This window comes from Bos indicus, chromosome 3 (assembly GCF_029378745.1).
Source record: "Bos indicus isolate NIAB-ARS_2022 breed Sahiwal x Tharparkar chromosome 3, NIAB-ARS_B.indTharparkar_mat_pri_1.0, whole genome shotgun sequence".
Classification (NCBI taxonomy): domain Eukaryota; kingdom Metazoa; phylum Chordata; class Mammalia; order Artiodactyla; family Bovidae; genus Bos; species Bos indicus.
In genome coordinates, this window is record NC_091762.1 from 22,404,891 (window position 1) to 22,422,259 (window position 17,369).

Below are 17,369 nucleotides of genomic sequence, written 5' to 3' on the forward strand. Positions count from 1 at the left end.
AATACTAGAGTGGGTTGCCATTTCCTTCTCCAGCAGATCTTCCCAACCCAGGGACTGAACCCAGGTCTCCTGCATTTGCAGGTGGTTTCTTTAACAGTTGAGCCACCAGGGAAGATGCCAGATACAAAAGACTATAATATTGTATAATGTTATTTACATGGAATGTCCAAACAAAGCAAATCTATAAAAGAGAGCAGATTAGTGGGACTGGAAATGGGAATCAACTGCAAATGAGTATGAGGGGTCTTTTTGGGGCGAAGCAAAGGTTATAAAAATGGGTTTTGGTGATAGTTGCACAATACTGAAAATTTACCCCCCAAAAATCATTGAGTCATTTATACACTTAAAATGAGTGAATTCAGGGTATGCAAGTTACATCTCAGTAAAGATGTTCTTTAGAAAGGTGAAGCTGGTTTGTGAAGGAAGAGAGTTAAGTTTTGGAATCATAGGTGACCACTGGACACTAAAGTGGAGATGTCCCACCAGGTAAGAGGTGCAGGTGCAGAGGTGAAAGTCGAAGGAATAAAAATGGATGAGCTCACACACACACACACACACACACACACACACACAAAACAGACACACACAAGAGGAAAGGAAGAAAGAAGATGCCAATGGCAAACCTTTGGTGTAACTACTATTTAGGGGCAGGGATAACAGTTTACCTGGGCTGACATGGTATTCACCTTGGTAGCAACATATCCAGTTAATATTCAAATTTACTTGTATTGTCTAAGTGCACACCTACTAACAGCAAAGGTATGTGCCACACAGCAGGGCAAAGAGTGGGGTAAATCTACTTGCGGGAAAATTGCCGCTAAGTGACTAAAATACACAAGGATAACTGGAAATGGACTGAATATGTTCCCTGTATTTTGGTGCTAAAAAGAACTGCACAAACATTTTTACCCAAATTAGAAATAACATCAGCATTAGGGAGTGCAGTTTTCAAGAGCAATGATATTTCACTTAGTCACTAGCAACCAAGAAGGATAGATACTGCGCTGGGCCACCCCTAGAATCAGACTCTTTGGCCCCAATATTGACTTCTGAATTTAGAAGGAAGCAGCAGAGATTCTCAGATAAACTACAACTGCTTTTCCACCTCAGAATTCATGGACCCTTCTTCCTCCTGCCCTGACTCCATCTCTAACCAAAGCTTAGAATTTTGGGGAGGAGACCCTCCCAGGCTAGGGACTAAAGACCCCTTCCCTCCCCTAAGGCCTGACAATTCTTTGTTTCTCCTTCTTTCACATTTCTGGTTAGTGTAAATGAAGCAAAATTAGACTACAGTCCTTGGCTGTGAAAATAAAGGAAAAAAAAAAAATCAAAGACTCATGAAGCTCAAGATAGAAAAGGAAGCCCAAGATTGAAACCACACTGGCTTCAGGACCACCCACCACCCATACCACTAAGCAATGGGTTCCAAATCCTGGGTCCAAGGTGGATACCGAGGTAGAATTTAGATTGGGTGGGGGGAATAAAACTTAAATTTCACTAACTTCTACTTGAAATTTATAATTCCTTTCAATGATGAAGATAGGCAATAGATCAAGGCAGAGCAACCCATGACTTTTCACCAATAGAATCACAGACATTTTCACATCATCTTACAGTTGTGGCAGATATTCTAAATATTGTTTACACTCATCACTATGACAAAATTACAGTAGTTATTAGATTTGCCAAGACTTTTTTTTAAAATTAATGCCCTAATAAGCACATAAATTACTATAATACAAATTAGAGGCTTTGAATATGTTTGATATTTCATTATTGAAATTATTTCATTATGCACTATTTTTGTATCACTATGTATTTTATTTTACATGTTTAAAATCATGATTCTGTCCATAGGCTTCACCAGACTGCTCAAGGGGGTCCATGTCACAAAAAAGGTGAAGGACTCCCAGGCTGGAAACCACCCCCAGTCCTCATTCACCGCCACCAAAAGTGAGCCTCCCTGGGTGCCTGCAGTCCCACCGTTAGTGAACATTTCCTTTGGGTTTTTAAGATTTCCATTAAATTGCAAATACCCCCAGAGGAGAAGAACTTCTCCAAGCGTTATTAGTTAACCCCTTAAATGGGGTTGTTTAGCAGCTAGCTGAGCACAACGCCCTACAATTCAATTAAGCAAGCATTTATTGAGCTCCTGCCACGGGTAAAGGAGCCAGGCTGGGGTACGGGGAGGGAAACCCTGCAAGGCTTCTTCCCTCAAGGGTGCCTGCAATCTAGTAGGAGGCAAAAATCAAGTACAGAAAAGACAAGGGAAGAGCAACGCTAAGGGGAAAGGGCAAAGATCAAAGATCGTCCTAGCGGAGGGATGCCTCAGGAGAAAAGAGACTCCCTCGTGCTCGCATTCCAGAAGGAGTGGTGAGTATCCACTCAGTGCCAGGGCCGCGGAATACCACCTTAGTCAAGGTCACTGCCTAGGATTAAGCTAAATGGGTAAAACACGAAGTAAGCTACTGGCATGGAGTTCTCTAGGAGGTATAGGAGACCGAGGAAGCACAGGGGAGGGAGTGCCTTAGTGCCGGCGGGGGCGGGGAGAGCCTAGTAAGACTCTTGGTTGTGATGAATGTGGCACGGAGGAAGTGACATATGAGCTGAGCCTAGTAGGATAAGTTTTTTTTTTTTCCTAAGGGAGACCGAGAGAGAGATGGGGGAAGGGAGGAAGAGGGGGGAGGGGCACCGCATTCCTGGCAGAGGTATGTGTAAAAGAGTCTGTTCTGAGAATCCATTTTCAGTGGGAGTTTAGGGATAGCTGAGGAACCTGGGCAGGAGTCGGGACTGGAATTGTATAGCGGGGCGGTTCTGTGTGAACGGACCTTACATTTAATGCTGGGAAGTTTGCATCCTCTCCTTTTGGAACAATCTTAAAGGAGGAGATATTTGAGCTGGGCCTGAAAGCACGAGAAAAATTTCAACAGGTGGAGATGGGGAAGGGTGGGGAGTGTTTCAGGCGAAACGAACTGCATAGCCAGGCCCAGGGGCTGACAGCATGTGCCTTGGTGAGAACAGTGCTGGAGCCGTGCGGGGTCCAGAGCGCGCCGCACGCACTGGGCGCACCTGGCCGGGGTGGGCGTGGGGGAAGAGGGATATGGGAGGATGCTTGTTAACAGCGGGGGTTCTGGGCCCGCAAGCAGACTGCCGACTCAGGACCTCTCCCCGCAGGCGCCTGGTTATCAAGCTCCTCTATCCTGATGAGCAGTAAAAGCCGTTTAGGAGAGAAGGCTAAAAGGAAGGTAGGGTTTGAGAACAGGGTAAGAAGTGTTAGTCTCTCTACCATCTCAGCCACCAGGGCAGGGTAAGAATCTGCACTTCAATCGGAAGACAGTGGGGAGCTCTGGAGAATGGAGGCAGAGGGAGAGTGGTATTTATCAAGGCTGTTCTTAGGAAGACCGGTGAGCTGAGGATGAAAAGTGGGGGTCCACGTAAGGGCTATGGCAGTACTTCAGGTAGGGGTATTATGATTTAGGACAGTGGCAGGAGGAAGAGGAGGGGCGTGACAAATGCAAAGACATGCAGGTGACAGAATCTCCACGGCTCACTGGGCAGCTGAGGTGAGTGGAGCGGCTGAGTCACCAATGACTCCAGGGATTTGAGCTGGGCAGTGAGGAAAACAGTAAGGCCTTTAAAAGCAAAGCAGAAGAGAAGGCGCCCTTACTGTAAAGCAGGTGAGGAAGGGAGGTGTTTAGGTGTATAGTGGTGCCACAGAGTCAGAGGCCAAGAATAGTGATGATTTTTATTTTAAGGGAGCAGCCCCTGGCTAGCAGGATACAGGATAAGAGCAGGTCACCAACCATCAGGGAGCTGGGGTGGAGGAAGGCCACAAAAGCTGCCTTCATCACCACTTTGCTGAGCATCCCCTAATAAGGCGACAGGCACTCTGAGCTATAAACCCAGTCCTTTCTCTTCTCAGGAGCTCCCATTCTCCTTCTTGATGGAAAAGCAGATGATAATAAAACTTAGCACCCACTCATCTCATGGGAGTGCTGCGGAGGGCAACTAATATACATATATAAATAAGTTGAAGGCACTCAACAAGAACAAAGTGTGCTGGAACTGCTAAACAATAATAAATTCAGCCACCTCCTCCGTCATCATAGTAAACAAGGTATCTTCCTATAAAGAAGATGTGGTTAACCAGATCCTAAAATTGAGACCATCTCTAACAACAGACACAGCCTCTAACAACAGGTAATTAAATCTAAACTCTTGATTTTCAAGAATTCCTTCCTCAGAGAGTCTCAGAATGACCCTAATATCTCTATCAAGCTGTGGCCTGGACCAGATGGCAATTAATAAACATGAAAGTTACTTTATCGTCCTCCATCCCATTCTTAGTATCAAAGTGTGACTAACATCAGCATCCAAACTACAGGCAGTCTCCACCATCCCCCTAAGCTGTACTCCCTGTCACACCCCTGAGGTCCCTCTCTTGGCAGAATGGTGCCGTATAAAATATTCAGATCCTAGGTAGGATGTGTGCAACCTACACAGGAAAGAAGGCTGTCAGGAAAAAAAAAAAAAAAAAACAGCTCTCCTAAAATGACAAAGATAGCAAATCCATTTAAAAGGACCACATCTCTAATTATATGTTCCATGCATAGCAAATCTCTTAATAAATCCCACCACAATCTCTGCTCCCCTAAAGACCAGACCTGAGAGGCAATAACTCCCCTCCTCTGTGGCAAAATCCAATTTTCACACCTGGTAAATGAAATAACTCCACTGTGAACCAAGGTCGGGTTGGGGTGAGCCGTTAACAGAAGGTTAGGGGCTGCACATCATGTAACAGCTCTTCTGGGAAGCTCTTCCAGAGACTTGTTCCTTTTATGCCAGCTGATACTACTCGGCCAGAAAACCTCCAACCTCCTAGGTTACAAATGCGAAAGCGTTTGTCACCCGGAGTGGTTATAATTGAGCACTCCAGTTCTCGAGTCATATATGTGCAAGGTCTGGCTTTAGTCTTTATCTCCGGTTTGGTATGAAGTTTTCTTACCATTTGTGTACTTTCAGGGCATAAGCTTATACCACATTCCTGACGAATTGACTACAAGAAGGGGAGATGCTACTGAAATTTACAATGGTAAAGGAGTAAAATACCTGAGGAACAAAAAATGTAAAGCTTGAAAATCCAGGCAGGATGTATACATTGTACACAACTATTCAGGAACAACAAAGTGGACATCCACAAGGAACACACACACACACACACACACACACACACATTCTTAAAGATAATTGGAATAATCGCCAGAAACACATCTCAGGATACATAAGAATTAGTAAAGGTGACATCACAGATAAGTAGAAAAAGGAAGAATTGCTCAAGAAATACTGAAATAATTATCCTCCTCTTTGGAAAAATTTTCACATCCTTATCTCACATCATATAATAAAAAATTCCAGTGGGATTAAAGTGATAAACATAAAAATGAATCCTTTTTTTTTTTAAACTAGAAGAAAACATAGATAAATATTTATCAGACCTTGGGGACAGGCAAAGATATTCTTAGAATAAAATCAAAGGAAAAAATAAATAATTCAATAGATGTGACTACATAAAAATGTAAAATTCTGTATGTTTAAAAAATTATAAAACTAAAAGACAAACAACCTAATGAAAAAAATATTTCCAACAAATAAGATTTCAACAAATATGACTGAAAGAAGTTTATGTTCTTGGCATATAAAGAGCTCATACAAAGCAATATGCAAAATGTAAATACCCGAGTTGAAGAAAATTAACAGAAAAAAAATCACTTGAACTTATGAAAAAATTCATTCTAACTTGTACTCAAAGAAGCAATATAATAAATAAATCATATTTTCTATGCAGACCTGGCACATGATAAACATTTGGTAAATACTCATTGACTTGTTCAAATTAACAAAAAATAAGAAAATCCCAGTGTTCAGGATGTGATCAAATGAGTGCTCTAACATGCAACTTGTAGGATTACATACAAAAGCAGGGGTCAGCAAACTGCTTCTGTAAAGAGCAGACGGTAAATATTGAGGGTTTGCAAGCCATACAGTCTCTTGCAACCACTGGGCTCTGCCGTTGTAGGCTGAAAACAGCCAGAGACAGTATGTAAATGAACGAACATGACTGTGTTCCAAAAATAGGCTATTTATGGAACTGAAATGAGAATTTCGTATAATTTTAATTGTGTCATGAAATATTATCCTTCTTTTGATTTTCCCCCAACCACTGAAACATGTAAAAACCATTCGGAGCTCAAGGACTGGACAAAAACAGACCATGGGACAGATTTGGCTTATGGATGGTAGTTTGCCCTGTCCTAGAACAGCATTTCTGGCAATCAGGTTGGCACTATACATCAAGAGTCTAAAAAAAGACCATACCCAGGCTTGCCAGTATTAAAATAATCTGGTACAAATAATTTTTAAAATAAAAAATGGAAAGTTTGTACTGTTTTCCCTAATTGTCATGTAATTCCCTTTCTAAGAATTATTTATAAGGAAAAACAAAATAAGGAAACTCAGACAGCTATATACACAGAGAAGCAGCTAAACAGTCAGCAGAATGGGAATGGTTAAATAAACAACCTTGGTTATGTTCATATTAATATATATGTACATAGAGAAAAGACTGGAGGAAATACAATAAAATGTGACTAGTGCCCTGGATGCTGAGTTCATGAGTGATTTTATATTTCTTTATTCTTTTCTTCTAACAGTTCTCTACAGTACGTAGTTATTACCCTTGTAATTAGGAAGATACTCTAATATTATATTTAAAATAAACTGAAAAAAATAATTCAGAAACTAGTTTACACAGAACAGTCAGAGAAGGAAAAAAAGAGAAAACCTATCCAATGCAACCTAGATGTAAAATCTTGACAAAATCTGCAATGAAAAACAGACTGAAAGTTGCCTGGGTCTAAAACTCAAGCACCACCAAAGTAAAAAAAAAAGTTCTGATCAAAAGCAGCTGAGACCTGGAATCTACAATTGACCCTCTACCGAACATAACTTGAAAAGCATGAAATTAAAGGACCTATCCTTGTGCACAGTGTGGCTAGGGGCATTCAGATGCTTCTTTTTCCTTCTCTGCCAACAACCCCACTCCCCCAAAATAAACTCCAAACAACTGTTGTCTCAAGCTTTAGAAAGACAGAATTCTGCAAGGAAAGCTTGCTTCTTTTGTTTTATTTTTGCAGAGAGATGGCTTCTCTCTTCCAAGTGTTAACTAGCCATTTACACTTGGATGCATCTTTTGCTGCAAAGGGAGAGAGGAGCTAGGGCAGTTTCAGGAAATGGAAGGTTCCCTTAAACAAACTTCAGCTCTTTGAGTTTGGTCCAGAAGCTGACTTACACATAAGGAGTACATGGCTGTATTTTGGGGAACTTACTGTTTGCCCGTCCATTTGCTACCTCTTTATACAGGTTGCTTCTCTTATTTCTAAAAGGAAGCCGATAAAGAGGACTTTCCTCAACACTATCTAAATCAGCAGTCCTCAACCTTTTTGGAACCAGGGACTGGTTTTGTGGAAGACAATTTTTCCACGGACTTGTTGGGGGGAGATTAGGGGTGGGTGGTGGTTTCGGGATGATTCAAGCAGATCACATTTTTTGTGCACTCCATTTCTATTATTATTACATCAGCTCCACCTCAGATCATCAAGCATTAGATTCTGGAGGCTGGGGACCTCTGATCTAAGCAAGCGTCACACCAGTCAAGACCTACCAGATAAGTAAGGCCTTAGAGGGGTCAAATAATTTGCCCAGGGTCATCTAGGTAAAGCTTGGTTTCAAATCTTACTTCGAAGTTTGTGGCATCAGTGGCTGAAATGTTCTAAAGCCAGATTTTAAGGAAAGGCAGGGTAGAGGTCAAATATGTTACCATCAAACCCACCTGAGTTCAAGGTTCAAGATCATGGTATGAGTTGATTTTTCTTATCCTCAGTTTTCCCACCTACAAAAACGGGGGATACTAAAATCTCTCTCTCAAAACTTTTGGAAATTCAGAGACAGTATAAAGAAAATAGCCAGCATATTGTAAGTGCTCAGTGAATGGCTGCTATTAGAACACAACTACTACTCATTTCCTTCGCTAAGTTAAAGCTTAATCAGAAGGTCTCTTCTAGGAAAACAAAGGAGAGTTAAAGGAGGGAAACTGCTAAGGTGACTTGGGAAAAGGCTTTTCCTTTCCTTTATTTCCCAGAGAGCTTTAAGTCTTTGCTTTTCTATTTAAGATAAGGGAAGCCTGTTTGGGACAACAAGTTTGGAAATGGAAGTACTTTATGGCATGTTTATGCTTTAAAAATCAAGTCGAAACTCTGTAAGACCACAAACCACTGCGTATGGTGCTTTTCTAGAAGGGTAGGAGCCATAAAAATATTCCTATACGAAGACGCAGTCTCACAGAGCCCATGAGATGAGCCAAAGGAGACTCTTCTGCCCACAAGGAGGAAGGTGGTAACGTTCTTCACTTCCTTTGTGGTTTTAACCTAAACCACAGCTCCTCCCTTCTAGTTATGTCTTTTCTTTACATACATTCAGATGTGTGTTAGCTTTCTTCCACCTAATATGTCATTCCCTTCCCTGCCATATGGAAAAATAGCATATGTTTCTCTCCCTCCTAGGAAAGCTCCTCCAGCACACAGGAATGGTTTGAGGCGCTCTCACAACCTATCTATTCTATCCAGAGCTGGCTGCTTGAGTGTCTGCTCCCGGAGACCTCTGGAAGATTCCAGAGTTCTTCCAATGCCCAGGCCCTTGGCTTGGAGGCAGGGAGGATGAATACATGTACTGTGTATGTGTGCGTGTATGTGTTCTGTGCTCAGTCACTCAGTTGTGTCTGATCTTTGCGACCTCAAGGACTGTAGCCCGCCAGGCTCCTCTGTTTAGGGGATTCTCTAGGCAAGAATACTGGAGTGAGTAGCTGTTCACTTCTCCAGGGGGATCTTCCCAACCCAGGGATCGAACCTGGGTCTCCTGTGTTCCAGGAGGATTCTTTACCACCTGAGCCACCCGAGAAGTGCTGTACATCACTTAGGCAAAAGAGGAAAAGACTTGCTTTGAAATGAATGAGGACATCAAGGCTTCCAGCTGGGGATAAATGGAGGAAATATAATGTCTTATTTTGTTTTTGCTTTTTTTTTTTTTTTTAAAGGAGGAAAGAAGAATGAATGAAAGGGGAAAGAAGCACAATGCTCAAGCCAACTAAAAGAAAATACCCTAAAAGTAGTGATAGGTTCAGGAAGGTGGGCAGACTGCTGTCTCCTAACTGCTGCTGTGGTTCCTGAGTTAATATTTGCCAGACTTAGCATTCCTGGGTGTGCCGGTGGGAAAACGGGCCCTGCTCAGCATCACGTGAGCTCTCCATCCCAGCTGAGGGACGAGATTGCAACCGTATCACACACAGCTCTCATTACTTGTAAGGAAATGATCTTCCTGAGGAAAGCAGCACAAACCATAAACACACTTACTTAAAAAGGCAAAGCTGTTAGTTGTACCCCTTAACTTCATGACTAATACAGTGTACTGGTCTTCGCTGCCAATGTCTGAGTCTGGAATAGCATTTCCCAGAGCAGATTTGAGGACCCTTTCAGGTCATGGGCTGTGATATGAGAGGGGCACCCTCAGGTTTAACTTTCTTGCCACAAGGAGTAGAATAGCAGTCATTTTCTAAGGAGGAATTTATTAAGCACCATCTATGTCAGGCAGCATATCTATAGCATAATATAGAAAAAGGAAATTCTTTGCCTTTGAGAACTATCATCTTGTGTTAGTCCCTCAGTCATGTCTGACTCTTTATGACCCCATGAACTGTAGCCCACCAGGCTCCTCTGTCCATGGGATTCTCCAGGCAAGAATACTGGAGTGGGTTGCCATTTCCTTTTCCAAGGGAGCTTCCCGACCCAGGGATTGAGCCCATGTCTCCTGAATTGCAAGCAGATTATTTTACCATCTGAGCCATGAGAAATGCCCATCATCTTGTTAAAGAACCAATATGCCAAATATCAATTCTAAGGCCAGAATCATTTGATCCCTTCGAAACTTTTCCCTCCCTCCATCTTTTAGGTTAAACAAAAACAATAACACTGAAACTTAGGGAGGGTGACTGACTGTCCTCAGTCTCTCAACTAGCAAATTAGCAGAGTTAAAATCAACATTTCATAACTCCAAGTCTGGTACTGTTCCTTATGGTTCACTCATACCTCAAAAGGAACAACTTGAACAAATAACTAAACAAGTTAATATGATACAAACCATGTGTACAGAAGTACTGTGAAAGACAAATTAAGGGAATGAAAAGTCTGATTTTATCCAGAAAGGTTTCTTTGGAAGAAGGTCTGAAGCATGTGCTAGGTAGGAATTGTCAGAAATTCAGTTCAATTCAACAGCCATTTTCTTAGCGCCGAATGTGTATAAAGCACTCGGCATAGAGAATAGGTAGCCCCAAAAGATGAACATCATACAGTGTGTACCCTAAAAGCAGTATAAATTAAATTTATTAATGGTGAGAAGGGCATGACTGAAGTAAGTTACACAGACAGTTATAAGCCAACAGGAGGAAAAAGCAGATTCTTGGAAATACTGTGATGGCAAAGAAAAACTGGCCAGGAAATCTACGTGAGAGGGAGGATGCAGATTGTATTAACGTTTTACCAGGGATGGGGGTTGGACGGGGCTTCTAAATATAAGCTGGATAAAAAGGGAACTAATCAATTAACTTACATTTCAAAGATTTTTGGAGTTTGTCCCTACAGACATAGTCTTTTTATTTCTTTTTGTTTTTGACATAATGTCTTGATACATCATACAACTGTAGCCAAATTCACTCAGAGATTGATATCATGAAGGCTTATTTAAACACACACACACACACACACACACACACACACACAAAATAGGTAGGGACTTCCCCTGGTGGTGTGGTGGCTAAGAATCCACTGACCAATGCAGGGGACAGGGGTTTGATCCCTGGTCTGGGAAGATTCCACATGCTGAGGAGCAATTAAGCCCTTGAGGTGCAACAACTAAAGCCCACATGCCAAGAGCCTGTACTGTATAATAAGAGAAGCTACTGCAATGAGAATGCCAACCACCACCATGACAAGTAGCCCCTGCTTGCTCCAACTAGAGAAAGCCTGCTCACAGCAATGAAGACGCAGTGCAACCAAAAGTATACAAATGAAATTTTTAAAAGAGAGAAACAATAGGTAGAAAACTTTGAAAGCACTATTCCCAAGCTCATACTGTTAAAATGTTAAAAACAAAAGAGCCTTCAAGATCACTTGGTCCAACATCTCACTACAAATGGAAAGATTAAGGTCCAGAGAAACAAAGCAAAAACTTACCTTTTCACTAAGGAAAGTAAAAAAGGATCAGGCCCCAAACTAGAGGCACTTTGTTCTAGCTCTAGTGTTCATATTTTCTCAGTCAAAAATTGGGACACAAAACACAAGAGCACTTATAGGCCTAATGGAACAGAATATTTAAAATAAAAATAAAAGTTTACTGTGGTCCTTGATGATGCTTCCAGGGGATGCCACCGTGTTGGTCCTGGCATATTTCAGAAGGTAATCATAGTCTACTCAGAATCATGAGAGCCTTCCACCGTCCTAATAGAAGCGTCAGAGTCTATCACCACCCAAGGTGAGCCTTGGTGAAAAGAAATGCTAGAGGGACTACAGGCAAGTTCTTCATAAACAAAATGAGATGATAAATAACATAAGACTCTCAGTTTCCAGGCACCAGATTTTCTACAAAGCCTAACATGTGCAGGGCTCAATAAATTCTAAATATAAACTAGAGTAAGCTGATGATGACCTTGGCCAGGGCACTCCTTGGGCATCATAAGATACTCATAGCAACTTTAACCTGGTTTATCTGTAACTTGTACAAATACAAATCCAATTATTTTAATATCATGGTTAGATCATTTCTGGCTTTTCAAAAGTTAAAATTAAAATTCCCCAATATTTATGTAATAACTGTCAGAAGATTTGTGGGTTATTCTTGCACTAAAATAGTCATCCAAGATAAGCACCAGCCGTGTCCACGAAAACTAATATATAATGGTGATGTCCTTTATTAGACATTTCTCTTTTGATGGTAATAGATTTACATGAATTCATACTCACTTTCTCACCTAACTCCTCTAGAGACAGAGACCAGCAGTAAGTTAAGTTGCTAACAGTAACTGGAACCCACAGCTTCTGCCTCGTCGTGCTAATACTGAACAAAGAGGTGTATAGAACCATCATTCTGAGAGTTAGAACAGAACACCTGGACTGATTCAGGACTCACGCTTGATGATGTCATTACTGTCCTAAGTCACTCAGCATTTCTCATCCATTAGAACCATGTTTCAAATTTCAATAGCCATGATGGTTAGTAGTAGTTTCTAAGAAAATAGACTTAAAGAGCTTTGTGCTTTGGGGTTCTATATATTGAATTCCTCCCTCTCACTTCCTGTCTTTGCCTAGACTAGGAAGTGAGCTAATTCACTTTTATGATTCAGTCTGTACTGTGGTGTTTTATTAAGAAATAATACCTTTTAAAAAGTATCTGTTTGCATATTCATAGACTGTATCCAGAAAAACATATGCAAAACTGGTTATCTCTAAAGTGGCTAGGGGATGGGACAAGGTGAAAGGGGGCCTTTTCATTTTTATCTTTCTTTGAATTTTACATTACTTTGTGTATCATCTATTTGTTTAAAGAATATGTTTAAAAATTTTAATGCATAAACAAATATTCTCATTGAGCTTCTTAATCCCAAAATATGTTGCAGCAGTGACCAAGAATAAATAGCAATTGATTTTCGAAGTTTTAAAGGCATCAGCTCCATTCTGGTCTAGCCTGCCTCTTATTACTCCACAATGTTTCTCATGCCACGTGCGTGCATGCAAAATCACTTCAGTCGTGTCCTAGTGCCTTTTAAGCATCCAGAAAAGTTATGAAAAAAAAATTCTCAAGAATCATGAGTCACTGTTCAAAATAACTGGACATTCTTGGAGTGTGCCAAAACTACAGCCAGGAATCAATGAAATACAGATTCTGAGAGTGCTAGTTACATTTTTAAAAATTTACAGAATCCAATGACACATAAATGCACATGAATTTTATCTGGTTTACCCCAACTCTCGGGTTTATTAGATTCAATTACCTATTATTTGGGGCTTCCCACGTGGCGCTAGTGGTAAAGAACACACCTGCCAGTGCAGGAGACATAAGAGACTCAGGTTTGATTCCTGGGTTGGGAAGATCCCCTGGAAAAGGAAATGACAACCCACTGCAGTATTCTTGCCTGGAGAATCCCATGGACAGAGGAGCCTGGCGACTACGTTCCATAGGGTTGCAAAGCGTCAGATATGACTGAAGCGACTTGGCATGCAACACCAATTATTTGAATATGGACAAAAATCTCTAAATTGTAAGATAAGGCTGAAGCATTGAATAGATAAATATGATGAATCATTAAGGGACCTATTGCAAAATTGTAATACAGCATTTTAAAATGAGAGAAAAGAAAATCTATTCCCCTATCCCTCCCCCCCAATGCATATTCATTGTACTTGTACTACCAAGAGACTTAAGCTTGGAATTTGAAAAACTAAAAAAAGGAAGCATGATGCAATGGAAAACACACAGACCACAGAACCACACATAGCTAAGTTTGAATCACCCGTCTTATTAGTCGAGTGTCTTTGACAATTCATTTAGCTCTTATTTGTTAAATACCTGCTACACTGCAGGCACTTCGCTGGGTGCTGGGCACTCAGCATAAAGTAGAGAACAAAGGAGAAATGAGTTAGTTTATCATTTGGTGGGGAAGATGGACAATTAAATTATAGTAGAGTTTGTGAGGGAAACTGACAAGGAGCTAACCTAGTCTAGGGGTCAGAGGTGGCCTTCTGGAGGTGTGATGCTCAAGGTAAGACCAGAAGGATGACCTGGAGTTGGCAAGTGAAGCAACTCCCTCATCTTCAGGTCCTTGTCTGTAAAGTAGGGATTATGGCTGCTATTATATCTCAGAGGTTTTCTCTAAAATTTAATGCATTTTGACATCGAAAGCGTTTGGTGCAGCACCTAGCACATAGGACATGCTCAATGCGTGCACGCTCAGTCAGTCAATCAAGTCCGACTCTTTGCGACCTCAAGGACTGTAGCCCACCATACTCATCTATCCATGGAATTTGCCTGGCAAAAATACTGGAGTGGGCTGCCAATTCCTACTCCAGAGTATCTGCCCAGGGATCAAACCTGCATCTCCTGCATTGGCAGACAGATTCTCTACCACTGAACACCTGGGAAGACCACACACCCAATAAACAAGAGCTATTATTGTTTAGCTATTGTTTAATAGCTATTATTGGGACCTCCCTGGTGGCCCAGTGGTTAAGAATTCGCTTAACAATGCAAGGGACATAGGTTCAACCCCTGGTTCTGGGAACTAAGATCCCACATGCGGCACAGTCAAATAAATAATAAGTATTTTAAGAAATAAACCAAGTTTTATAGCTTCTGGCATGTAGTAAGTGCTCAATAAACGATGGCTGTGATTATTTGTTCACTCTGTACAGCCTTCTCCAGTTTATAGATGAGGTGGCCCTCAAAAGTATAAAACTTACCCAAATGAACCTTCAGCCAAACACTTAGGTTCTCCTGCACGTGCTGCACAGGAGGGGACGGGATAAGCAAGCCAAGTACACGTCCTCTTGGCAGGAACACCCTCAGGCTCAGGGCCGCACACTCACCATGGCAGGGAGGCAGGGGCCCCAAACCTTTTTTGTCACAGGGTTAACATGTTGTATGAGTCAGATCTAAAGTCCTGGCCCCCTCAAAGGCTGCTGGGTCTCCCTGTTTAATCAGACATGAAACAAATCGCGTGCTGCGGCAGAGGCGTACAAACACGCTTTAATTACAATATTGTAACACCAATTAGAGATCTATCTAATCGAGGACTCGGCACTTCCTGCTCGGATATTACTCCCATGTTGGGATAATTACTGCTAATTAAGCTTGGAACTAATTAGGCTAAATGATCTCATTTATACCAACAAAGATGACTTCTAGGAGTTCATAAGAAAAACTAGGGTGATTTTATCATTCTTGGACTATTTGGCATTTCACACTGGAAATAAAGCCCCATCCCCTGCCACCAAGGTGAGCAGATAAGTTTACTCCCCTGGAATTCTGGTCCCAGATGGCAGCAGGTTCTTCATCTGTCTACACAGATTCTCCTCCACAGAGAAACAAATACTGTAAAAACACTGTCCACTCAAATCACTCTGTGTTCTTCCATGGACGACAGTCATAGCCCCTTGAAGGGGTCAGTGACAGCAGTAAAGGGTGACTACACACAGCCTTGTTTAAAGTCCTTTTTGCTTTCCTCTTACATGTCATATTCCTCCAGTCTTACCACAGTCAGTGAAGAATAAGGCATGGGTTTGGGGGGCCAGGTAGGCAGACCTGCATTTGGGTAAATTATTTATTCTACCTAATTCTCAGTTTTACATCTCTGCTGCTGCTAAGTCGCTTCAGTCGTGTCCGACTCTGTGCGACCCCATAAACGGCAGCCCACCAGGCTCCCCCGTCCCTGGGATTCTCCAGGCAAGAACACTGGAGTGGGTTGCCATTTCTTCTCCAATGCAGGAAAGTGAAAAGTGAAAGTGAAGTCGCTGAGTCTTGTCCTACTCTTAGCAACCCCATGGACTGCAGCCTACCAGGCTCCTCCGTCCATGGGATTTTCCAGGCAAGAGTACTGGAGTGGGGTGCCATTGCCTTCTCCATTTACATCTCTAGTGCAGGGATAAGAATAATGCAGCATTTTTGTGAGGATTAATAAGGTAACACATATGGAATGCAGGATAGTACTTGGCATACATGTGTGTGTGTGCTAAATAGCTTCAGACGTGTCTAAATCTTTTGCGACCCCATGGACTGTAACCCACCAGGCTCCTCTTTCTATGGTAGTCTCCAGTCAAGAATCCTGGAGTGGGTTGCCACTTCTTTCTCCAGGGGATCTTCCCAACCCAAGAATCGAGTGGTGTCTCCTGCACTACAGGGGATTCTTTATCCACTGAGCCACCTGGGAAGCCCCACTTGGCACATAGTAGCCCTCAGTAAGCAATAGGACTTTTTTTTCTCTTTAAGTCACCATCATACTCACTTCTAAGTCCTCATGTTACCTGTCTTGCTACTCTTTTCTGGCATAGTGCAGTGGTGGTGGAAAAAGCACGTGACAGGGAGTTAGGAAACATAGTTATTTTCAGGTTTATCTCTAACTAGCCGTGTGACTTGAGCAAGTCACTTCTGCCTGGAAAATAACATTTGGTGCATGTACTGAGCCAGGTCCAGTACTGACTGTTTCACATGAATTTTCTGACTTCACCTTTCTAGCAATACTCTTCACTTTAAAGATGAGGAGTCTGAGACCTAAGTAAATAATTTTTAAAAACAAAAGGCAAAATCTGTCACTGTTATTATAGGACTACGTCAGAAATTGAACCTACATCTCACTCCAGAGCCTACCCTCTTAATCACTGTTACGTTGAATCCCTTTTTTTCCCCTTCCCATTTGTAACTGAAGGAACTGGAGAAGGTATCTCCAAGGTCTCTCTTGGCTCTGACAATCTGTGGTTCTGTCCTATGGGGTGGGCCCTCTTATACATATATTTTGTTGTTGTTGTTGTTGATGTGGACAGTTTTTAAAGTCTTTATAGAATTTGTTACAATATTGCTTCTGTTTTGTGTTTTGGTTGTTTGGCCACAAGGCATGTGGGATCTTAGCTCCCCAATCAGGAATTGAACCCATACCACCTGAACTGTGAGGTCTTAACCACTGGACCACCAGGGAAGTCCCTCAACCTTACTCTTAGCCAGCAATACTAATCAATTATGAAGTCTTTATTGTGTGTCTAATATATGCTGCATTCTAAGGAGAATAAGATGCCTCCTCCCCAACACAAACACCCCAAGAACTTCATTATTAGACTACCTGCCTTAGAGTCCCTGTGCTTTGACAAATGCTTGCCCCATCAGAATTACATATTTTAACTCTTTTCACAACAATGAAACTAACTTCCGTCTTGTAGAAAATCCTTACTTATGCTATCTTCTTCAGGCTCTAGCACTTGGAGATTTTTTTCTTAGAGAAAAAAGTCTGGGGACTCTGGTTCTCTATTATCATCAGAGTCTAATTAGAGCCTCTAGAAATATTGGGTACTTATACACAGATATTCTTTGCCAGATTGTTCTACTGGGGGAAACAAAAACCATAAGCAAAGCCTCAAACTCTGCTCTTAAACATTGAGAGAATTGAAACCTTCCACCTTTTCTTCTAGAGAAGTGTTAAGGGGATGAAAAATGCAATGCTGGCT

At 41.7% G+C, this 17,369-nt stretch overlaps 2 protein-coding genes across 5 annotated transcripts in view; both read right to left on the reverse strand.

Moving 5' to 3' along the window:
* LOC139182141 (uncharacterized) overlaps positions 1–17,369 on the reverse strand; it is an 80,215-nt gene that overhangs the window by 24,892 nt on the left and 37,954 nt on the right. The window lies entirely within an intron of this gene.
* LOC109556756 (olfactory receptor 5J3-like) overlaps positions 3,116–17,369 on the reverse strand; it is a 169,940-nt gene continuing 155,686 nt past the window's right edge. Inside the window, exon 3 of the mRNA XM_019958180.2 lies at positions 3,116–3,234. Coding sequence (XP_019813739.2) covers positions 3,116–3,234 — 119 coding nt within the window. The remainder of the gene's footprint in view (positions 3,235–17,369) is intronic.